This window comes from Stegostoma tigrinum, chromosome 3 (assembly GCF_030684315.1).
Source record: "Stegostoma tigrinum isolate sSteTig4 chromosome 3, sSteTig4.hap1, whole genome shotgun sequence".
In the NCBI taxonomy this organism is placed as follows: Eukaryota; Metazoa; Chordata; class Chondrichthyes; order Orectolobiformes; family Stegostomatidae; genus Stegostoma; species Stegostoma tigrinum.
In genome coordinates, this window is record NC_081356.1 from 126,863,115 (window position 1) to 126,888,448 (window position 25,334).

The 25,334-nt window shown below is 43.7% G+C and overlaps 1 protein-coding gene across 4 annotated transcripts in view; it reads left to right on the forward strand.

Annotated features, from left to right (window-relative positions):
* The first annotated feature begins 243 nt into the window (after positions 1–243).
* Positions 244–25,334, forward strand: part of aadat (aminoadipate aminotransferase) — a 62,843-nt gene continuing 37,752 nt past the window's right edge. Inside the window, exons 1-6 of one of the 4 annotated variants that reach the window (XR_009445644.1) lie at positions 244–526; positions 3,317–3,388; positions 8,607–8,775; positions 17,324–17,456; positions 20,096–20,170; positions 21,753–21,962. Coding sequence is in view for 3 of the 4 variants with exons in the window: in XM_059645041.1 (XP_059501024.1) it covers positions 319–526; positions 3,317–3,388; positions 8,607–8,775; positions 17,324–17,456; positions 20,096–20,170; positions 21,753–21,962 (867 nt within the window). In the remaining variant the exon portion in view is untranslated. The remainder of the gene's footprint in view (positions 527–3,316; positions 3,389–8,606; positions 8,776–17,323; positions 17,457–20,095; positions 20,171–21,752; positions 21,963–25,334) is intronic. The other 3 variants (XM_059645041.1, XM_059645040.1, XM_059645042.1) reach the window with 3 other exon arrangements.

Sequence of the window (25,334 nt, forward strand, 5' to 3'; positions counted from 1 at the left end):
GAAAGAAGAGAAAAAAATAAGACTTAACGTCTCAGGTCCGGTGACCCTTCCTCAGAACGGGTGAACTGCTGAGCACCCGTTCTTTGGAAGGGTCACCGGACCTGAAACGTTAACTCTTGTTTTTTTTCTCTTCCTTCACGGATGCTGCGAGACCTGCCGAGCTTTTCCAGCAACTTTGTCTTTGATACCGTTTAGTACCGGAAATGTTGACTGCTCCTTTCCTCCAGGCACCGCCTGGCTTGCTGTGTTCTCCCAGCCTCTTGTTTATCTACAATGTTGAATCTGGCCACTGACTCCCACAAATAAATCTTGTTTTCAATGCTCAATGTTGTTGAACAACTGCTTGCCCGCACTAAGCAAAGTCATCAATCCATCCCGCCCCAGAGTTTGTGCCAATGCCAAGCGCGAAATGTTGCAAAAGCAGGTTGGAAGGCAGCAGCCAGCCGCTTGCAGCGCTGTTGGAGCGGAGCCTGCGGAAGGGAAGCGGCGAGACTGAGCGCCCGAGCAGCGACGCGGTCACGACCCGGTAAAAGGCTCAGGGAATGGGGTCCGGTCGGGGGGTCCGGGGGCTTCGTCTGAGTGCATTGCAACTCAATGCGGTGAGATCTCGGTATCTCCTTGTAAGGGGGAGGCCTGAAAACCTTCGCCCGCTGATTGCCTCCGGGGTGGCCTGTGCCCGTGGTGCCTGGCAATGATTGAAAGCAGAGGGAACTAGTCACCAGTAAATGTCAGCTTCAGATAGTGTGGCAGCAGCTGTTCTACCGGGAAAGAGAGAGGTGGGGGTGATTTATTCCCCATTGGGGTGCAGAGGTTAGCTCCCTCCCTTGTCACTTAAACATTTCTGCAGTTCTCAGATTGGTCTGTCTGCAAAAAAAAGAGATATTTCAAGCTTTGTTACAGCTGACTCGTTGCTCTTTCCAACAGCTGCTACTGTCAAAAATAAACTGCCGGCCTCAGGGAAGATCTGCTGCTGCCCATTCCTTCCTTTACTTTTAAGTGACCTACACATGTTAACATTTGTGGACCCGATCTGCTCTTTTGAGACATATTTAATCACGAGCTTCGAAATGTTGAAGTGATGTGGTTTTGTTTGGTAGAGTCTTGGGGCTGCATTCTCCACAGAGAACAAAATGTAATGTCGCAACGTGACTTTAACTATACATTGTAAAATGAAAAGGTCTTAAAGTGAAACCCTAGGATTAATTTTAACAATAAATAAATAAGGGATTCCATTTTTTTAAAAAAAAGCTTCTCCTGACAATAGTGAAAATGTAGAAATCGTTTTGGTAAGGAATGTTTGAACAGATAGGAGGTGGTGCCTTTTAATATCAAGGAATATTTACGTTTGAGTAGGGGTGATGGCCTTGTGGTATTATCACTAGACTCCTAATCAAGAGATTTAGGAAATGTTCTGGGGCCACAGGTTTGAATCCTGCCCTGGCAGATAGTGGAAGTTGAATTCAGTTAAATTCTGCACTTAAGGGCTTAATGATGACCATGACTCTGTTGAAAATCCACCTAGATCACCAGCAATGAAAACTGCCATCCTTACCTGGTCTGGTCATGGTCAAATCTTGACTGTCCTTTGGACAATGTTAGAAATGCATAGCAGTGACACTCCAGACCCATTTGTGATTGCAAAGTATGTTTTCGACACCTTCCTTGACTCAGAATGTCTGAAAGACCTTTACTGGGAAATGAAATGAGCTTTAAGAAATGTGGCACAAAAAACAGAAGTTAGTGGAAAAGCTCAGCAGGCCTGTCAGCATCTGTGAAGAGAAATCAGAGCCAATGTTTCGGGCCCAGTGAGCCTTGCACAAATTCTTAAGAAACGTGACAACCAATTTGTACATAGCAAGCTCCTAGAGCAGTTGTTTTGTTGTATAGTTTTATGTCCACCTCCGTGAGTTTGGTGTCAAGAGAGACCAGTCGAGGAGAAGACAAAGCCAAGAACTTTCATCAGGCTTGGTCATTCTTTATGACACTGAATATTAATTACTGCAGTGCATGATATTCAAAGATGAAATATTTAGTCTGCAGCATTTTAGATTTGCAAATCAAGACTATGTTCACAAAATGAGAGTGGCACAAGTGTACAATAATACAAAACAAAGAATTGGAGATTAGAGACAAAACAGGTTGAAATTGCTGGAGAAACAGGTCTGGCAGCTTCTTTGGAAAGAAACAGTTTCATCAGACGTATACAGTGTTCATCAGATCAGTTAAGTTGTTTTGTTATTTGGCTAGCTGTAAGAAGATAGAGACTGGTGGTTAATGGGAAATGTTCATCCTGGAGTTCAGTTACTAGTGGTGTACCGCAAGGGTCTGTTTTGGGGCCACCGCTGTTTGTCATTTTTATAAATGACCTGGATGAGGGCATAGAAGGATGGGTTAGTAAATTTGCAGATAACACTAAAATCGGTGGAGTCGTGGATTGTGCAGAAGGATGTTACAGGTTACAGAGAGACATAGATAAGCTGCAGAGCTGGACTGAGAGGTGGCAAATGGAGTTTAATGCCGAAAAGTGTGAGGTGATTCATTTTGGAAGGAGTAACAGAAATAGAGAATCCTGGGATAATGGTAAGAGTCTTGGTAGTGTGGATGAGCAGAGAGATCTCTTTTTCCATGTGCATAGATCCCTGAAAGTTGCCACCCAGGTTGATAGAGTTGTTAGGAAGGTTTACAGTATGTTAGGTTTTATTGGTAGAGGGATTGAGTTTCGGAGCCACAAGGTCATGTTACAGCTGTACAAAACTCTGGTGCGGCCGCACTCGGAGCATTGCGCACAGTTCTGGTTGCCGCATTATAGCAATGATGTGGAAGCATTGGAAAGGGTGCAGAGGAGATTTACCAGGATGTTGCCTGATATGGAGGGAAGGTCTTATGAGGAAAGGCTGAGGGACTTGAGGCTGTTTTGATAGAGAGAAGAAGGTTAAGAGGTGACTTAATAGAGACAAACAAGAGGATTAAGTAAGGTGGACAGTGCGAACCTTTTTCCTCAGATGGTGATGGCTAGCATGAGAGGACATAGCTTTAAATTGAGGGGTGATAGATATAGGACAGATGACAGAGGTAGGTTCTTTACTTAGAGAGTAGTAAGGGCCTGGAATGCCCTGCCTGCAACTGTAGTAGACTCGCCGACTTTAAAAGCATTTAAATGGTCATTGGATGATAATGGAATAGTGTAGATTAGATGGGCTTCAGGTTGGTTTCACAGGTTGGCGCAACATCGAGGGCCGAAGTGCCTGTACTGCGCTGTAATGTTCTATGTTCTATGATTCCTATACAATAAAAATATATAATTTTTATATTGCAGGCACCATGAATTACTTCCGATATATCAATGCAATAAGTGCAGCTCGAAAATCTTCACCAATTAGAGAGCTGAGTAAGTAGAGTTGCAAATCTGTTATTGCCGATATTGAACTATTTTGTATCAAAATCCACAGAGATTTAATCACCTGTCCTGACTGCATTGTGGACCTCGTGTGAGAGAATCTAGTGAAGACGCTGTGGTTTTGTACAAAGCCCATGATTCTATACTATTGTGGGTAAAAGTTTATGAGAAGTAACTTAATGAGTAACGTCTTTGTGGAGCCAGTTGATTAAGTTCCTTTTGTTTTTGCTCACGCTGTTGGTGCAGTGGCTAGCACGTCTGCCTCACAGCACCAGGGACCTAGGTTCGATTCCACTCTCGAGTGACTGTGTGGCGTTTGCGTGGGTTTTCACCGGGTGCTTTGATTTCCTCCTACAGCCCAAAGATGTGCAAGTTAAGTGGATTGGCCATGCTAAATTACCCAAAGGGATGTCTAGACAAGATGGATAAGCCATGGGAAACGTAGGGTTACAGGGATAGGGGTCGGTCTGGGTGGGATGCTCTATGAATTCAATGGGCTAAATGGCCTGCATCATCCATTGTAGGGATTCTTCATAGAATTGAGACCTCATAGAATCCCTACAGTGTGGAAACAGGCCACACCAACCCTCAGAGCATCCCATCTACACACCCCTGAACACTACGGGCAATTTAGCATGGCCAATCCAACTATCCTTCTCATCTTTGGACTGTGGGAGGAAACCGGAGCACTCAGAGGAAACATGCAGACCCAGGGAAAATGTGCAAACTCCACACAGTCAGTCGCCCGAGGGTGGAATTGAACCCAGGTCCCTGGCGCTGTGAGACAGTAGTGTTAACCACTGAGCCACTGTGCTGCCCTAAGTGAGTGCTTGAACACTTGAGGTCAGATCAAGCAGCTGTGATTGCTTCTGTAGTTGAATAATTGTTTGCTGAAACAGGTAGATTCTGAGAAACAGCAAATTTTAAGAGGCAGGTTATTTCTGGTTCTGCAAGCATGGCCTTTTAGCTGCTCAGTTATTCTACAACAGAGCCCAAGCTGTTCCCAGATGTGTCTCGCTCTTCTTCTCTCTGCCCCTCTCTCTCTCTCTCTCTCTCTCTCTCTCTCTCTCTCTCTGTCTTTGTCTGCGAAGCGTATCTTTTGTAAATCATTCAAGAATGCCGCTGTTAGCAAGTCGAGCAGAATTGAGCTATGCCATTTTTTTAATACTACAAAATATTGATTTTATTATACGTAGCCAACATAAAAACACAAAAAATAGGAGCAGGAGTAGGCCATTTGGCCCCTTGAACCTGCCCAGCCTTTCAATAAGATCATGACTGATCTTTTTGTGGACTCAGCTCCACTTGCCCACCTGCTCAGCAAAACCCTTAATTCTTTTACTGTTCAAAAATTTGTCAATCTTTGCCTTAAAAACTTTCAATGAGGTAGCCTCGACTGCTTCACTGGGCAGGGAATGCCCCAGATTCATAATCCTTTGGGTGAAGAAGTTTGTCCCAACATGACAAATTGCTGGAAACTACCAGTAGCTATGAGAACACCAGGCTATTTTATTGGTGTTCCCTCTCCCTCCTTTCTTCAAGTCCACATTTTTAAAAGTCATGTTATTCGCTTTCTGGAAACCGTTATTTTCCCACTTTTGGGGAGCTGTTGGCGACCTGCTTTTGTTCTGGTCAGTGCTGAATTTAGATTCTCACTGTTCATTGTCAATGAACTCCGTTAGTTATCGTTAGTTCAACAGTCGTCATTGCATCTTTGAGCATATTTCTCCCTCACCTATGGAGAGAATGGACTTGTACAATCAGGTGACTTGTAGCAGCAGTGTTTTTACCTCGTGTCCATTCCAGCTGGAAGCATAGAAAAGTACAAGACAGGAACAGGCCCTTTGGCCCACCATATCTGTGCTGACCATGTTGCCATTCCAAACTAATCTACCTGCACAGAGTCCATGTGTGTCTATCCATGTTCATGTGTTTGTCCAAATGCCTCTTAACCATTGCTGTCGTAAAAGTTCTGGAGTCAACTGGAAGTTGATTGATATCCTTCCTGTCTACGCATTGGTCGAATGCTATCATCAGTAAGATCTTTGTCTCAGATCTTCATCATTCCCTTCAAGCCACCTTTGACTTCCTTTGTTAGCTATGGTTGACTAGCTTTTCTAGTTGAATTTTTATGCTTTAAAGGAATGTATGTCCACTGTAAACCACGCATTAATTCTTTAAGCAGTGGCCATTGTGTTTCTATCATGACATCTTTTAATGTATTTTCTTAATTCATCCATGCCAACCTGCTCTTCATAGCTCTTCGTTGCTTAGATTTCTGATTCTGGTTTAGGAATGCTCTTCATATTTTCCAAGCTTAATTGAAAATGCCAACATATTATGGCCACTCATTCCTAAAAGTACTTTTACAACAATCTTTATTATTAATGAAGCATTAATATTTATTATTAACTAAACTGACCTTTTCTCATTGTGTGGTACTAAAATAGCCTGTTCCCTTGTTGGCTCCTGAAAGCATTGCTCCTGATAACCATGTTATACACATTCGGAAACTCGTTCTGTCACAGCATTAGAATTACCCAGTTTATGTAGTTTGAACTCATCTGTGGTTACTGTGTTATCCATGTTGCATTCAACTCTGATTTTCTGCATTACTACTATTGTTTGTTCGATTCTGAAACATCTCCTATTCATGTTTACAGAACCACAGGGTTGTTATAGTGCAAAAGGCTCTTCACCCAATTATGTCTGACTGTCTCTTCAAATGAACATCATTATCTAATGTAAATCCCCTAACGGTCCCTGCCCCCATACTTTTGAATACCATTTCTATTCAAATAATTGTCCAATTGCTCTCTTAAACACCTCACCTGAACCTACCTCCACCTCAATTCTAGTGAGGCAGTGCATTCCATGCCCTAACCACTCACTGTGTGAAAAAGTTTTTTTTCTGACATCGCCCTTACTTTGTTTGCACATCACTTTATGTCAATGTCCTCTCGTTTTTGTTCTTTTTAATGAGGAGGAACAGCTTCTCCCTATTTCGTGTGTCCACTCCGCTCATGATTTTGAAAGCCTCTATCAAATTTTCTCTCACCCTTCCTTTCTCCAAGGAGAACAGTCCCAGCTTCTTCAATCTATCCTCATCATTGATGTTTTGCATTCCTGGAACCATTCTTGTAAATCGCTTCTGCATTCTCTTCAACAAATCAACATTTTCTTCCTATAATGTTGCAACCACAATTGCACGATACTCCAGCTGAGGTCCAACAGGTTTCTTGCATAAGTGTTTGACATTATTTGCTGCCTTTGCTGTTTATTAGAGATAACGAAGTGTGGAGCTCGATAAGCACAGCAGGCCAAACAGCATCTTACGAGCAGAAAAGCTGACGTTTCGGGCCTAGACCCTTCGAGTTCTAGACCCGAAACACCAGCTTTTCTGCTCCTAAGATGCTGCTTGGCTTGCTGTGTTTATGCAGCTCTACACTTTGTTTTCTCGGATTCTTCAGCATCTGCAGTTCCTATTATTTCTTTGCTGTTTATTACCTCAGCTTAACAATCTCAGTAGTGTTTCCATCCCTTTATTAACAGTATTGCCCCAACTCTTTTCCTTTTTGCCCGACCTTCCTAAATCACCATTATTGCTGTTTCTTCAGTGTGGCTGGGTCAAAATCCTGGAATTCCCTCCCCAACCAGTCACGCACATCCACCGATCCAGTAAGACAGCGATTCAAGAATATAGCTCAGCACTACCTTCTCAAGGCCAACGAGGCAATAAATGACCCACGAATGAACAAACAAATGTCAAATATCTTTGAATTTCAAATCACAACCTTGTTTCCTCTTCAATCACATTTTTGTTACGACAGCAGAAACATTCCCATTGACAGAAAGAGATAATGGGAACTGCAGATGCTAGGCCTGAAACGTCAGCTTTTGTGCTCCTGAGATGCTGCATGGCGTGCTGTGTTCATCCAGCCTCACACTTTGTTATCCCATGGATGGAAATTTGTTCAGACTGTCGCCTATCTTGTTGTAATGCTGTATGCATTCAGATAGTATCTTTAACTGTGCATTTTTAACATTATTCCACCTTTTGACTAATTAACATTGGCATTTATTTCTGCTTCCTTCCAATTTTGTTCACGAAATTTTCTACTTCCTTGGACCATCTTTGTTCCTTTTCCTATCTGAGTTTCATCTCTGGTTATTATCCCCTTGACAAGCTAGTTTAAATCCTTTGAACAGCATGAGCAAATCTACTGGTGATGATATTAGTCTCAATTCTGCTAAGCTTTAATAAGACACATACTTGCTGTACAGGTTCAAACTGCCCCAGAAATCTAAAGTCCTCTGCACCATTTCTCCATCCACACTCAATCATGTTATTTCTGTACTTGCTTACGTTTGCCAATACTATTTTCCTATCTCTCTTTTTCATTTATGATGTGGAGGTTGGACTGGGTTGGACAAGGTCAAAAGTCACATGGCACCAGGTTATAGTCTAACAGGTTTATTTGAAATTCAAAGCTTTCAGAGCATTGCTCCTTCATCAGATGTAGCATGTGTGATCTCTTCATTTAGTCATAGAGCTGTACAGCACAGAAAAAGACCCTTCAGAACATCTCGTCCACGCCAACCAGATACCCTAAATAAATCTAGTCCCATTTGCCAACATTTGGCCCATATTCCTCCAAACCCTTCCTATTCATGTACCCATCCAGATGCCTTTTAAATGTTGCCATTGTATCAGCCTCCGCCACTTTGCTTGGCAACTCATTCCATACACACACCACCCTCTGTGTGAAAAAGTTGCCGCTCAGGTCCATTTTAAATCTTTCCGCTCTCACCTTGTACTTATGCCCCGTAGTTAAGACCCCAGCTATTCACCCTATTCCATCCATGCCCGTCATGATTTTATAAATGTCCATAAGGTCACCTCTCAGCCTCTGATGCTGCAGGGAAAATAGCCCCAGCCTCTTCAACCTCTCCCTATAACTCAAACCTTCCAACCCTGGCAACATCTTTTCTGATTCGTTTCAAGTTTAACAAATTCTTTCCTAGAGCGGGGATACTAGAACTGAACTCAGAATTCCTTTTGTGAGCTCTCTCACGCCACCCTGTGTCCCTTTAACCAAAATTTCATTCTCGTGTTATTTTCCTCCCCAGCAGCGGTTACTATGGCAAATGAAAGTTGGTCTTAATAATGACACCCTTGATCTAAATTGTTGTTTTTGCTTGTTTCCAGCGGTGCTGTTAGAGAGGAGCCCACCAACTATGATCTCGTTGGCTGGAGGAATGCCAAACCCCAGCCTGTTCCCCTTTGAGACTGCCACCTTCACCATCAACGACGGTCAGCAAATAAACTTCAGCCAGGAAACAATGAAGCGGGCGCTGCAGTACTCCAGCTCAGCAGGGTATTGTGAAACTGTGCTTAACACCGACAGCAACCAAATTACTCTGGCTCCAATGCCACAGGGACCAGTGCTAGGGCCACAGTTATTTACAACATGCAATTGGATGAGGAAAGTCAATGTACTTTCACCAAGTTTGCACATGACACAAAAATAAGAGTATGCACAGGGCTGCAGGCTGATTAAGTGAGTTTTAGGTGCAATATAACGTCAAAAAATGTGAGACTAAGCACTTTGGCAAGAAGAGCAGAGAGACTGAATCTTGTGTAAATGGAGAAAGAATGCAGAAAACTATGGGACTGAGTGATTGGGAGTCCTCATCCATGAATCACAAAAAGCTACCATCAAATTTCAGCGTAGTAGGGAAGGCAAATGGAATACAGCATAAAAGTAAGGAAGTCTTGTTGCAATTATGTAAGTCACTAATCAGATCACGGTTGGAATGCTGTACATAGTTTGATCCTCTTATCTTAGGAAAGATATGCTACAATTGCAGACAGTCCAAAGAAGATTCTTCAGGCTGAAACAAGGTCTGGACAGACTATCTTTGAGGAGAGGTTGATTAGGATGGGCTTCGACTTACTACAGTTTAGACGACGGCGAGATGACCTTATTGAAATATACGAAGCTCTTATAGGCTTTGACAGAGTAGATGTGGAAAGCTTGTTTCCTCTTTTGGAACAGTCTAGGACCACAGGACATAATCTCAGAACAAAGGGCTACATATTTCAGATACAGTTGAGAAGGAATTTCTTCTCTCAGAGGGTTGGAAATCTGTGAAATTGTTTTCTGCAGGTGGCTGTTGAGGATGGGACATTAAGTATATTCACAGTTGAGACAGATTTTTAATCAAAAAGGAAACCAAGAGTTATAGGGAAAAGACAAAGAAGTTGTTTTGACCAGCCATGATCAAATGATAATTGGTGGAGAAGACTGGATGGGCTGAATTGCCTATTTTTGCTCCAGTCTGCCTGTCTAGTGTGTCCAGAGGCTTAGAGTTCACGTGTAGATTATATGTTTTTAAAAGTACCTGTTAAAGTGACCAAAAACACTGTTGAATCGGCCTTTAAAATCTGGAGCATTGATGGCATTGTTTGAACTGTGACTGCCCCTCCTGTCCTGAAGAAGCGTTTCGTCCTGAAATGTTGACTTTCCTGCTCCTTGGATGGTGTCTAGCCGGCTACGCTTTTCCAGCTCCACATTTATTGACTTTGGCATCTGCAGCCCTTACTGTCTCCGCTGCCCCTTCCACAACTGTTCGAGAACCTCAGTGGCCTAGACAGGTCAGCATTGGGAATTGTGGAAAAGACAATAGCATCAGGGTTTTGTTTTCATTCATGGGATGTGGGCATCATTGGCCAGGCCAGCATTTTAAGCGCATCTCTAATCGCCCAGAGGCTAGTTAAGAGTCAACTGCATTGCTGTTGACCTGGAGTCACATTTTATGACTAGATGAGGATAGCAGATTTCCTTCCCTAAACGGTATTAGTAACTCAGCTGGGTTTTTACAGCAACCAATCCACAGTCATCATTTAATTCAAGTTTTTTTTTAATTGAATTCAAAGTCTACCATTTGCGACAAGTGGGATTTGAACCCAGAATGTAAGCCTGGGGTTCTGGATCCTTAGCCCAGTGACACTGCCATTATGCCACTATTTCCCTATATGTTGGCACACCAGACAATGGAAGCACTAGATTAGTTTCTGAGTGCAGTGTGTGCTGCATTTCAGGTAACATCCTCCAAAGAGATTTCTGAAAATTTTGAAATAGTTCCTAAAAACGTGTAATGCATACTTCACCCCAAAATGGAACCTTGTCATTAAGCGAGCATAATCTCATCAGAGATTCTAAAGACCCGCGGGCTCCATCAAATCATCCCTTAGCAACCTGTTCAGGTTGTGAGTACAGAGCATTGAAAGGCAAATTCACTCACAACCAGATTATCATCTAAGTACCTTCTGAAAATGTGTCACTAATTATTTGCAGACAGATGATAGCCTGGCACTCAAGAATGTCATTCAATACGAATTGAAGATGCAAAATCCATGAAAAATAGTCCGTGGATGAGTATATTCATTGTGTAGGCCCTCATGTTTACTCAAAGGTCCACCAGAAATGTAGTTACCATCTTAAAGTGGTCATCTGGTGCACCGAAAGGCAAAACAGCCTCGCCTCAACCACAGAGTTCTTGCAGTATGGAAAGACTGAAGACTCTACTGCAACTCTAAATATGCAAGAAAAAGGGAAGAAAACAGGTGAATGTCTTTCAAAATCAGAACATTTAGAAAATTGGAAATGGACAAAATTCGGTAAAGATTTCAATTGCAAAACCCAGATATTAGAGATCTTCAAGTCAAGTTGAGATCACCAGCCCTAGAGCTTAGTGAAAATCACTATATTTTTACACGACCAAACACCATCCTAACGAGAGAAATAGTCAGAATGGCCGATGCTGGAGAATCTGAGATAACAAGGTGTAGAGCTGGATGAACACAGCAGGCCAAGCAGCATCAGAGGTGCAGGAAAGCTGACGTCTCAGGTCTGGACCCTTCTTCAGAAAACCAACATCTTAACGAGCAGGATCTTCGGAAGATAATCAAACTTACAGCACAATAATGGGACAGCATTCCTGCAAGAATTCGAAAAGCTTTATTTTTGAAGAGGTTTGGTAGACTCGGGCATTGATATCATACCACATTGTTACTAAATACAGAAATGTAATTGCATATAAACCCCCAGGAATAGAGCATACCCATTGCTGTGTACCACTCCCGTTAAACTAAATATTACACAAAGGTCTCACATTATCTGTCAGAGAGCCGACTAAACCCTTAGGCTTGTGATAGTCCCTAAGCTGAATGGTCTGTTCTTATCCTGCAATGGTGTAGACCTAATGTTATTCAATTAGTAATTCTGTGGCTAGTACCCTGAGGATGATGATTCAAATTATAGCATTGCACCTTGTGCAATTTAAGTTTAGATTTTAAAAACAAAAAAAAATTGGAATATAAAGCTCATTTCAGTAATGTTGCCATGAAGCGACCAACGATTTTCACAAAAACCCATCTGGTTCTGTCATTTCCTTTTTAGGGAAGGAAATCTGTTGTTCTTCCTTGGTCTGGTCTGCTTGTGACTGCTGACCCACAGCAACATGGTTGGCTGTGAACTGCCCTCTAAAATAGCCTTGCAAGCCACTCTGTTCAAGGGCATTTAGGAATGGCCAGCAAGTGCTGGCCTTGCCAGTGGCTCCCACTTCCCATGAAATAATAAAAGCAGTTCACAGAAGCAGTTGAAAAAATGGAATGCTATCCCATTTCCTTAGTGGATGACAGTTTGTCAAAACCTGCTAACAGTGTCCCGCTCGCTTATGGAGTTTGAACATAGAACATAGAACAGTACAGCAAAGAACAGGCCCTTCAGCCCACAATGTTGTGCCGACCATTGATCCTCATGTATGCACCCTCAAATTTCTGTGACCATATGCATGTCCAGCAGTCTCTTAAATGACCCCAATGACCTTGCTTCCACAACTGCTGCTGGCAACGCATTCCATGCTCTCACAACTCTCTGTGTAAAGAACCCGCCTCTGACATCCCCTCTATGCTTTCCTCCAACCAGCTTAAAACTATGACCCCTCGTGCTAGCCATTTCTGCCCTGGGAAATAGTCTCTGGCTATCAACTCTATCTATGCCTCTCATCATCTTGTATACCTCAATTAGGTCCCCTCTCCTCCTCCTTTTCTCCAATGAAAAGAGACCGAGCTCAGCCAACCTCTCTTCATAAGATAAGCCCTCCAGTCCAGGCAGCATCCTGGTAAACCTCCTCTGAACCCTCTCCAAAGCATCCACATCTTTCCTATAATAGGGCGACCAGAACTGGACGCAGTATTCCAAGTGCGGTCTAACCAAAGTTTTATAGAGCTGCAACAAGATCTCACGACTCTTAAACTCAAACCCCCTGTTAATGAAAGCCAAAACACCATATCCTTTCTTAACAACCCTGTCCACTTGGGTGGCCATTTTAAGGGATCTATGTATCTGCACACCAAGATCCCTCTCTTCCTCCACACTGCCAAGAATCCGATCCTTAATCCTGTACTCATCTTTCAAATTCGACCTTCCAAAATGCATCACCTTGCATTTATCCAGGTTGAACTCCATATGACACCTCGCAGCCCATCTCTGCATCCTGTCAATGTCCTGCTGCAGCCTACAACAGCCCTCTATACTGCCAACGACACCTCTGACCTTTGTGTCGTCTGCAAACTTGCTGACCCATCCTTCAATCCCCTCATCCAAGTCATTAATAAAAATTACAAACAGTAGAGGTCCAAGGACAGAGCCCTGTGGAACCCCACTCACCACTGACTTCCAGGCAGAATATTTTCCTTCTACTACGACTCGCTGTCTTCTGGTGGCCAGCCAATTCTTAATCCAGGCAGCTAAGTTCCCCTGTATCCCATTCCTCCTGACCTTCTGAATGAGCCTACCATGGGGAACCTTATCAAATGCCTTACTGAAGTCCATATACACCACATCCACAGCTCGACCCTCATCAACTTTTCTAGTCACATCCTCAAAGAACTCGATAAGGTTTGTGAGGCATGACCTACCCCTCACAAAGCCGTGTTGACTGCATTTGATCAAGCCATGCTCTTCCAGATGGTCATAAATCCTATCCCTCAGAATCCTTTCTAACGCCTTGCAGATGACAGACGTGAGACTTACTGGTCTGTAATTGCCGGGGATTTCCCTATTTCCTTTCTTGAAGAGATTAATTACATTTGCCTCTCTCCAGTCCTCAGGTACGACACCAGTGGAGAGCGAGGATGCAAGATTTTCACAAGTGGCGAAGCAATTGCATTTCTCGCTTCCCAAAGCAGCCGAGGACAAATCTGGTCCGGGCCTGGCGACTTGTCAATCTTAATGTTTGACAAAATTTTCAGCACATCAGCTTCCTCTATCTCTATCCATTCCAGCATGCACACCTGCTCTTCAAAGGTTTCATTCACTACAAAGTTCATTTCTTTCGTAAAGACAGAAGCAAAAAATTCATTTATGGCTTCCCCTACCTCCTCAGACTCCACACACAAGTTCCCTATGCTATCCCTGATCGGCCCTACTCTTTCTTTGACCATTCTCTTATTCCTCACATAAGTGTAAAATGCCTTTGTGTTCTCCCTAATTCGTTCTGCCAAGCCTTTCTCGTGCCCCCTCCTGGCTCTCCTCAAACCATTTTTGAGCTCCTTCCTTGCCTGCGTGTAATCCTCTCTAGCTGAACTTGACCCTAGCTTCCTCCACCTTACGTAAGCTACCTTCTTCCTTTTCACAAGAAGCTCCACTGCTCTCATCATCCAAGGTTCCTTTATCTTACCTCTTCTTGCCTGTCTCAGAGGGATATATTTACTCATCACTCGCAACAACTGTTCCTTAAACAGTCTCCACGTGTCTATAGTTCCCTTACCATGGAACAATTGCTCCCTGTCCATGCTTCCTAACTCATGTCTAATCACGTCATAGTTTCCTCTCGCCCAATTAAATATCCTCCCATTTTGCCGAATCCTCTCCTTCTCCATAGCTATGTAGAATGTGGGGCAGTTATGGTCACTATCACCAAAATGCTCTCCCACCACAAGATCTGATACCTGCCCCGGCTCGTTTCCGAGCACCAAGTCTAGAATGGCCTCTCCCCTCGTCGGCCTGTCAACGTACTGCGTTAGGAAACCCTCCTGAACACACCTTACAAAAACAGCTCCATTCAAATCTTCTGCTCGAAGGAGGTTCCAATCAATATTAGGAAAGTTAAAGTCACCCATTACAACAACCCTACTACGTCCACACTTTTCCAAAATCTGCCGACCTTTGCTTTCTTCAATCTCCCTGCTGCTATTGGGGGGCCTGTAGTAAACCCCTAACGAGGTGACTGCTCCCTTGCTGTTCCTAATTTCCACCCATACTGACTCGGTAGGCAGATCTTCCTCGACAATGGAAGCTTCTGTAGCTGTGATACCCTCTCTGATTAGTAGTGCTACACCCCCTCCTCCTTTTCCCCCCTCCCTATTCTTTTTAAATGTTCTAAACCCTGGAACATCCAGCAACCATTCCTGCCCATGAGAAACCCATGTCTCTGTTATGGCCACAACATCATAGCACCAGATACTGATCCATGCTCTAAGTTCATCACTTTTATTCCTGATACTCCTTGCGTTAAAGCAAACACACTTTAACTGATCCCTTGGTTCCTTCCCAGGAAAACCCTTCCCACTAGCTGGTCTACCTCTTGCTACTGCCTCACCTGCATCAACTCTCCGGTATACAGCTCAGGTTCCCACCCCCATGCCATACTAGTTTAAACCCTCTCGAACTACTCGAGCAAACCTTCCACCCAGGGCATTGGTCCCTTTCCAGTTCAGATGCAATTAGTTTGTCTCTTATGATTTGGTAAGATTGCAATTCCAAATCAAGATGGACAGTAAGTTCTTGGGAATTCTGCAGAATTCCAAAGAGATTGTTGAAATGTCTTCATGCTGTTATGATTGCAGCTAATGTTATTGCTGGACAAGTCAGATCCTGAACAAATCTGGTTTGATAAATGTTTTTTACATGCTTTAGGAGATTGTTTCTCACTGAAACATAAACACGCAGAAAATAGAATAGAATAAACCAAGCTACTTACATTTAACACAATTTTAAGAATTTTGAAACACATGGTAAAATACTATCCAATTAATCTCAGCAGCACACTTTTACAATTCTCAAGTACAAGAGACTGTCCCTTCTCTAATACCTTTATAGATTAACTTCACTACTTCTTTCAATTCCCAGTCTTAAAAGACTGATATCCTCTTCCTTGAGTTTTCACAACTTAGACTTAAGAGCTTAGATTTTCTCAGCTTCAAATAACCCTTTCAGGGTCTTGATCAAATACTTTTTGTTTGAAAATTTCAGACTAAACTCATTACATTGAAGTAACTGATCTTTCTACAGTTTCTAACTATCTTCCTTCTTCAGGAGAAACTGCTCTAATGACGTAATTTTCACCAAAACGTCTATAAAATCCACCAAAGGCCATGAAGACAAAGAAAACCTGATCCTTTTAACTTAAACCCTAATGCACAGCACTGTTCTGTTGGTTCCTAAAATATATCCTAATTAGACAAATTCCCAATAGCCCCCAAAACTATCTTTTTCATACTGTTGTTAAAAAAACGTCTCCAGAAACCCTTGAAAGTTAATCATTAAAGCCCTTCAAACTAAATCCCCATGCTGCTGGTTTAAAATTCAAGCTCTAAAATGAATGATATTAGAGAAAATATAGATGACCCACCTTTCATCACAATGCATACAAAATTTCTTGCTTCAGACTGCTATCATAGAATCCCTACACTGTGGAAACAGGCCCTCTGGCTCAACAAGTCCACACTGACTCTCAGAGCATCCCAACCAGACCCATCCCCTTATAACCCACCTAATCTACACATCCCTGGACACTACGGGCAATTTAGCACAGCCAATCCACCTAGCCTGCGCGTCTTTGGACTGTGGGAAGAAACTAGAGCACCTGGAGGAAACCCACGCAGACATGGGAAAATGTGCAAACTCCACACAGACAGTCACCCAAGACTGGAATTGAACCCAGGCCCCTGGTGCTCTGAGGCAGCAGTGCTAACCACTGAGCCACCGTGCTGCCCCTTATGTGTTATCAATATCATATGTTATCACTATACAGGTGTCTATGTACCAGGCAAAACTGAAGTCACAGCAATTATATTATGGTAACTATGGTCCAGCAGTGATACCTGACCCTGTGTAACAGCAAAAGGGACCTCTCAGTAAACCCTGTGGGCAGTGGTCATCAACCTTTTTTCTTTCCATCCATGACTCCAATGCTTTTGTGTCTTTCTGTGCGTGTGTGAGTGTGTGTGTAGGTGGAGTTTTATTGGGGTTTAGAATTTTAACTGGTGAAACGTCAGCAGTTCATAGATGTTTATTTGTAACCAGTATTTGTTAATGTGTAAGTAGTCATGCTTGTTTATTACCGAAACCTATTCCATGCTTTCTATCAACCACAGTCTAACAGTCAGGGAAACTGGGCCTTTGTGTACTTTGATAGAATCTTTAATTTTTAATGCAATTCCTGGGACAGACTTGGCTTCCAATGCACTATTCCAGCTTAGAAACATGCGAGAATTAAACATCAGGTCATTAATTACAGAGAAATTTAGATCATGGCTGTGTCTTTTTTATTTTAAACAAAGGGATAAATTTTCCTTTTATTAATTTTAATTATAGTTTTAAATTATACTGCTTTTCTCACGAAGAGCCAAGGCCCAAAATGTCAGCTTTTGTGCTCCTAAGATGCTGCTTGGCCTGCTGTGTTCATCCAGCTCCACACTTTGTTGTCTCGGATTCTCCAGCATCTGCAGTTCCCATTATCTTGGATAAATTTTACTACTCATTTAAATCATTCCGACTTCTGAACTAGTAATACTGAGGGGGGAGTTCCAAAGTGATCAACAGCATCACTTGCATGTTGGTGTGTGTGTTACAGAATTCCAGAATTAATCTCTTGGATGAAGGAGCTGCAAAAGCGTGCCCATAATCCTCCAACCATCAACTACAGTCCTGAGCGAGGACAGATGGCACTATGTGTCACAAATGGCAGTCAGGAGGGATTAAGTAAGGTGAGATACTTATTGCAGAGATTGTTTGGAATGTTAACCAACTAAAGAAAGTATTGATGGGTGGGACAGTTTCTAAAACAAGAAAGAAAGAATTTAATGGGTGACGAGCACAAAAAGATGTTCATGGGATATGGCTCCCCTGGCAGAGACAGCATTTATTTCCTGAACTGCCCTGGAGGAGATGGCCCTCGGACACTTTCTGGAACTTATGGAATCATTGGGGAGTTGGGAAAGTGCTGCTCGGAGACGATTTTCTTAACCCAGCAACAATGAGGGAGCAGCGATTATAGTTCCAAGTCAGGATGGCATGTGACTATTTCAAGGCAATGTCATCTTCTCTGTGCAAATGAAAGATAATGCTCAGATGAAGGGGTCATCCATTTGCAGCAGAGTTGAGGAGGAATTTCTTCTCTGAAGAGGTTCATGAACCTGTGGATTTCTTTACCACAGAGGAATGTCAAGGCTGGGTCACTAAGTTTATTCGAGGTTCCAATTTCTCAGATGGTTAATCAGGAGGGACTATTGAGAAAGAGAGGAGAGGTACAGTTGAGAATTATTGGGAACTCATTGAATGGTGCAGCAGACTTGATGGGCTGAAAGGCCAATTTCTGCTCCTGAGTCTTAGAATTTTTGTGGTCTTGTGATTGTCAGGAAGACTACTCCCAACAGTAGCTACCAATTTGAAATGGACTAAATGCAGAAAAAAATACAAGAATGTAAGAAGTAGGAGGAAGAGTAGATCCTATGCTCTATCCAACCTGCTCTGTGGCCCAGCATTGGACCATAGACCAAGTCACCCACTCACCTCCAATCTCAGGGACTAATTTGGTGAGCCCTCACTGTCCTGCCTCCAAGACACCATCTTTTCAGAGTGTTATCACTCAACTATTGATCCAGGGGCCCAGGTAATGTTCTGGGGACCCAGGCTTGAATCCTGTCATAGCAGATGACAGTATTTGAATTTGACAAAATTCGGCAATTAAGAATCTATGAATCCCTGAATGGAATGGGGGTGATCTGAGAGAAGGACTGCATGGGAGAGATTGCATCGGTGATATAACTGCACAGAGGTTGGTATCTCATCAGCAAGTCACTCTTTATTTAAATGCGCACAGGACGCTGGTTCTGGCCCAGCTAGCTCGGAGTCAGTCCCTAAACTGAGGAATGACTTACCATATTAAGCAGAGGTTCACCTGCACATCCGCCAATGTGGTATACTGTATCCATTGTACCCGGTGTGGCTTCTTCTACATTGGGGAAACCAAGCGGAGGCATGGAGACCGCTTTGCAGAACACTCCTGCTCGGTTCGCAATAAACAACTGCGCATCCGAGTCGCGAACCATTTTAACTCTCCCTCCCATTCTTCAGATGACATGAATATCATGGGCCTCCTGCAGTGCTACAAGGATGCCACCCGAAGGTTGCAAGAACAGCAACTCATATTCCGCTTGGGAACCCTGCAGCCCAATGGTATCAATGTGGACTTCACCAGCTTCAAAATCTCCCCTTCCCCCACCGCATCCCAAAACCAGTCCAGTTCGTCCCCTCCCCCACTGCATCACACAACCAGCCCAGCTCATCCCCTCCCCCCACTGCATCCCAAAACCAGCCCAGCTTGTCTCTGCCTCCCTAACCTGTTTTTCTTGTCACCCATCCCTTCCTCCCATCTCAAAGCCGCACCTCCATTTCCTACCTACTAACATCATCCCACCTCCTTGACCTGTCCGTCTTCCCTGGACTGACCTATCCCCTCCCTACCTCCCCACCTATACTCTCGTCTCCACCTATCTTCTTTTCTCTCCATCTTCGGTCCGCCTCCCCCTCTCTCCCTATTTATTCCAGAACCCTCTCCCCATCCCCCTCTCTGATGAAGGGTCTAGGCCCGAAATGTCAGCTTTTGTGCTCCTGAGATGCTGCTTGGCCTGCTGTGTTCATCCAGCTTCACATTTTATTATTCCGAATCCCCTGTTGTTATTGGTGAGCCAGGGCTCCCTTATCAAGGATCTGATAGTCGATAAGATCCACTTGGTTCCAATCACTACAATAGGAAAGATGGAAAAGCACCAGACAAGGGTTAAGTTGCTGTAAATTTCACGACCAACTGCTAGTAAATAATAGATAACAAAGTGTGGAGCTGGATGAACACAGCAGGAGCACAAAAGCTGACATTTCGGGCCTAGACCGTCAGCTTTTGTGCTCCTGAGATGCTGTTTGGCCTGCTGTGTTCATCCAGCTCCACACTTTGTTAATAAAATGTGAGGCTGGATGAACACAGCAGGCCAAGCAGCATCTCAGGAGCACAAAAGCTGACGTTTCGGGCCTAGAGGGTCTAGGCCCGAAACGTCAGCTTTTGTGCTCCTGAGATGCTGCTTGGCCTGCTGTGTTCATCCAGCCTCACATTTTATTATCTTGGAATTCTCCAGCATCTGCAGTTCCCATTATCTCCACACTTTGTTATCTTGGATTCTCCAGCACCTGCAGTTCACATTATCACTGCTAGTAAATAATATTCACTATTAAAGCTAGTGTGGAATGCAGGAGAAAAATCTTTGTCCAACTCTCCATATGATGATGTGGTACCCAAGAAGGCATTTGCTCTCAAATCTCCTCACAATGATTTCTATTTTTCCCTCACCAGGTATTTGAGATGCTCCTAGCTCCTGGTGACTTCATTCTTCTCGACACACCGACCTATCCCGGGACATTAGCAGCGGTAAGAAGTACCTGATATCTGCTTGCAAGGGGGCAATTCAAAGGGGAAGCATTAGCCTTGTGGTATTATCACTGGACTATTAATCCAGAGACCTTGGTAATGTCCTGGGGACCTGGGTTTGAATCCTGCCATGGCAGATGGTGGAATTTAACTTCAACGGGGAAAAAAATCCCTGGAATTAAAAATCTAATGATAACCACGATTCTATCGTCGATTGTCGGAAAAACTCACCTAGTTCACTAATGTCTTTTAGGGAAGGAAACTGTCATCCTTGGCTGGTGTGGCCTATATGTGACTCCAGACCCATAGCAATGTGGTTGACTCTTAAACTGCCCTCTGGGATGGGCAATAAATGCTGGCCTATCCAGTGACATCCTCATCCTGGATTGCTCCCTCTGCTCCCTTATGTATCTGTCTAGATGCATCTTAAATGATGCTATCATGCCAGCCTCTACCACCTCCACTGGCAATGCGTTCCAGGCACCCACCACCCTCTGAGTAAAGAACTTTCCACACATATCTCCCTTAAACTTTTCCCCTCTCACCTTGAAATCGTGACTCCTAGTAATTCAGTCCCCCACTCTGGGAAAAACCTGTTGCTATCCACCCTGTCTATACCTCTCATGATTTTTTAGACCTCAATCAGGTCCCCCCTCAACCTCCGTCTTTCTAAGGTAAATAATCCTCATCTCCTCAACCTCTCTTCGTAGCTAGCGCCCTGGAAGGGCATAGGTAGAAGAACCCTGATAATGGATTTATTCTAACCACCAGCAGCATCACCTCCCTAACCTCAGAGCCACGGTTGTTGACATAAGACATAAGACATAGGAGTGGAAGTAAGGCCATTCAGCCCATCAAGTCCACTCCGCCATTTAAATCATGGCTGATGGGCATTTCAACACCACTTCCCTGCACTCTCCCCGTAGCCCTTGATTCCTTGTGAGATCAGGAATTTGTCGATCTCTGCCTTGAAGGCATCCAACGTCCCAGCCTCCACTGCACTCTGCGGCAATGAATTCCACAAGCCCACCACTCTCTGGCTGAACAAATGCCGTCTCATTTCAGTTTTAAATTTACCCCCTCTAATTTTAAGGCTGTGCCCACGGGACCTAGTCTCCCCGCCTAATGGAAACAACTTCCTAGCGTCCACCCCTTCTAAACCATACATTAGCTTGTAAGTTTCTATTAAATCTCCCCTCAACCTTCTAAACTCTAATGAGTACAATCCCAGGATCCTTAGCTGTTCATCATACGTTAAACTTACCATTCCAGGGATCATCCGTGTGAATCTCCGCTGGACACACTCCAGGGCCAGTATGTCCTTCCTGAGGTGTGGGGCCCAAAATTGGACACAGTTGAAAACCACACTGGATGAGATCAACCATCTGCATAGCCCCTGGGCTGAGTCTGGGAAACATTCTCAGTCAGATCTGCGTTAATCAGCACCGCTGCCAGTTGAAGCACAGGGAACAACTCTTGATTTGACAAAATGTTCATTTGCTCCCCAGCGCTGGCCAGTAGTGACTCTCTACTGTGTTGAGAAAGGTATCAGCCAGTAAACAAGCCTCTTGTTTCTGTGCAGCTGAGACCCCTGGGCTGCAACATCCTCAGCATCGCAAGTGACAAGCACGGACTTATTCCTGAATCCCTGTCAGACATCCTTTCAAAGTGGGCACCAGAGGAGGCGAAGAATCCGGAGTCCGATATTCCAAGGATTTTGTATACAATTCCAAACGGCGGAAACCCAACTGGAGTCTCTATGACAGCTGACCGGAAGCAGAAAGTGTACCAGGTATGGCACATGCTGAATATTTCTGGACAGACAGGCAGCCAATCTCTGTCTGGTTAATGTTTTTGAAAGGTTTTCACATGGACTCAGCCATCTCCAAGAGACACACACACTCCACCTCTGTGTCGTTTTATCATGAGTGATCGAAATGTAATTTGCAAATGGAGCGATTAGGACATTTCCATGTGCTTGCCTGCTGCCTAGGTCACTGGTGTCAAAGCTTGTGATACCTCCTATTTAATCACCAAAAATAATTTGGTTTTCCTTTTGTTTGGTCAGTTTGAAATGAACCAGTGGCTTTGGGAGAGAAACTTTTAAAGAGAGATAAGAAAATGTCTAACAACCTCAACTTGCTACACAAGCAGACTGAGTTTTAGAAGCAGTCTAGTGCTGAAAGTTGCCTAGCGACAGCCTCTGATTGAGTTGGTGTGTGTTTTGCCAGAAACCTGGAAGCTGTAGGCAGCTGGAAAAAGCTGGTAATGGGGAAAATTCTCCCCTTTTTTTTCTCAATGAACAGAAGTGTAGCTCTCGAAATTGAAGAAACATTTGTGTTCTTTATTAAATCAACTCCGTAAATGGGGACAAAGAATGTTTTGGCAAAGGTTAGCACATCCCACCGCCTCTTGACGCTGGAGCCAAGCCTCTGCCACTTTAACCTAAAAGAGTTGGTACATCGATGCGGAATTGCTGCCATTAATAAGTGCATTGCTGTATCATCCAATTTAAGCTTCCATCAGAAGGGGAGTGGAACGTTGCAGGGCGATGGGGCAAGAGAATGGGCAATGGAACTTGCTGAGTACCTCGCCCAGAAAATCAGCATGAATACAGTGGGCTGAATGGCCTTCCTCTGAGGTGGAACCATTCTATGATTCAATATGCTCCATTCCATACAGCCCACAGTGGATTTATGGTGGTACGGTGGCTCAGTGGTCAGCACTACAGCCTCACAGCACCAGGGACCTGAGTTCAATTGCAGCCCTGGGAAATGTCGATGTGGAGTGTGTACATTCTCCCTGTGTCTGCCTGGGCTTCCTCTGAGTACTCTGGCTTGCTCCCACAGTCTAAAGATGTACAGTGCACAAGCTAGGTCGGTTAGTCATGAAAAATGCAGGTTACAAGAATAGGGTAGGGTTGGTATGGACTTGAACAGCCAGTTGGCCTGTTTCCACACTGTAGGGATTGTATGATGCCATGAACTCCGCTTACACATCAAGACAGGCACTAATTGGAACAGAATGGTGTTATGAAAATCAAAATGAAACCCCACCCCACTCCAATTCTGTGAGCCATGCTAAAAGTGTCAATGTCTTATTCAATCACCAGAAATGATCAATTAGTTTCCGTTTTGTTCTGAATAACCATAATAAGCTTTTAAAAATCTTCTTCAGTCAACTTGAAAGAATTTTTTTTTATTAAGAACAAATGTATTATTTTAAAAAGTGACAAAACAGGTTATTAACTCAGCCATTCAGAATCACAGAGGCTTATGGTACAGAAAAAGGCCCTTCGGCTCATCAAGGCCACACCTAACTATGAAAAAACAAGTACTAACTATTCAGTGATAATGGGAACTGCAGATGCTGGAGCATCCAAGATAACAAAGTGTGAAGCTGGATGAACACAGCAGGCCAAGCAACATCTCAGGAGCACAAAATGCTGATGAAGGGTCTAGACCCGAAACATCAGCTTTTGTGCTGCTGAGATACTGCTTGGCCTGCTGTGTTCATCCATCTTCACACTTTACTAACTATTCAAATCCTATTCTCCTGTATTTGGCACATAACCCTGTCTGCCTGGGTATCATAAGTACACATCTGAATACTTCACAACTGTTAGGAGGGCTTCTGCCTCAAACACCCTTACAGGTAGTGCAGATTTAAACTATATCCCTTTATTCCCAAACATACACACATTCATACAGGACAAGATGACACAGCTCTGCAGAGCAATTGTGAATGCACAGATAGAGAAAACGTGTTTTGACCAGGTGTCCAAACTAAAAGGGTAGAATAGGGTGATTTTCTCACAGTCCCTTCAGTTGCTTTTCAATAAGCAATGGAGGACCCTTAGTGTAGTTTGTAAGTCAGATTATATAATTGAGTTAACAGGTCAGCTTTCAGAGTTTGAGGATCTGAGAGGTAATGATTCCTGGAACTTTGCTTCTGATTCTCAGTAAATACTTCAAAAATATTTCTTCAACTTCAAGAGTTACATTTCTACTCAGTGAGAGAAAAGGGATTTTTTTCCCCATTACCAGCTTATTCCAGCTGCCCACAGCTTCCAGGTTTTTAGCAAAACACACACCAACTCAATCCAGAGGCTGTTGCTAGGCAACTTTCAGTACTAGACCCCTTCTAAACCCCAGTCTCTGCTTGTCCAGCAATTCAAGGTTGTTTGACATTTCCCTTATCTCTCTTCTCTCCCAACGCCACTGGTTCATTTCAAACTGAACAAAAGAAAGAATGAAATAATTAATTATTTTTGGTGATGAGATAAGAGGTATCATAAGCTTTGACACCAGTGGCCTGGGCCACCAGGAGCTGCTGACCAATCAGAGGCTGGCAGCCTCTGGTTCCTAAAGCCCACCCATCACAGCCTACTTTTCAGGTGGTGAGTGGTGAATCATTTTTCTCCAGTTCTCTTGGGGTGAGATGGTTGGAGTTGGGGAGAGATGGTTGTTTTGTTCATTCTCAGGAAGCAGGTGTCACTGGCTAGGACAACATTTATTGCCCATCCAGAGGGCACTTAAGAGTCAACCACATTGCTGTAGGTCTTGAATCACATGGAGACCAGACCAGCTAAGGACAGCAAATGGGTTTTAACCAACTGTTGTTTTTAACAACAATCAACAGTGCTTTCATCACCTAGCTTCCATTTTATTCCGGATTTTTGATTTGAATTTAAATGTCTTCATCTGCCACAGTGGGATTCAAACAGAAACAGATTCGCCAGAAAGTTAACCTGGGGTTAACTAGCCCAAGATGTTACCACTACACGACCAGCCTCACCCCGTGGTGTGTCATGTTGGTTGGAGACAAAGGCAGGGCTTTCAGAGGTCATCACTTTGCCTGCCAGCCATGCCTCAGATTCTAGGACTCCCACCTCACCAAACTTGGTGAAATAACTCGGTGAAGACTGGTATCCTGTCACCAAATCCCCTTTATTTGCCAATGCACCGTATTGGTCCAGTTTCTCTCAGAGCTGGCTCTGAGACTGAGCAGAACCCCGGATTATGTCTCTCAGCTAGAGCTCCCTGATTGGATCAGGTTAACAGCCCCAACCAGGGAATTCATATTCTTTGAGCTCCACCTGGCTGAGCTTGTTCCAAATCACTAACTTCGTAGCTGTGGTGCCCCAATCAGAAAACTAGCTTTT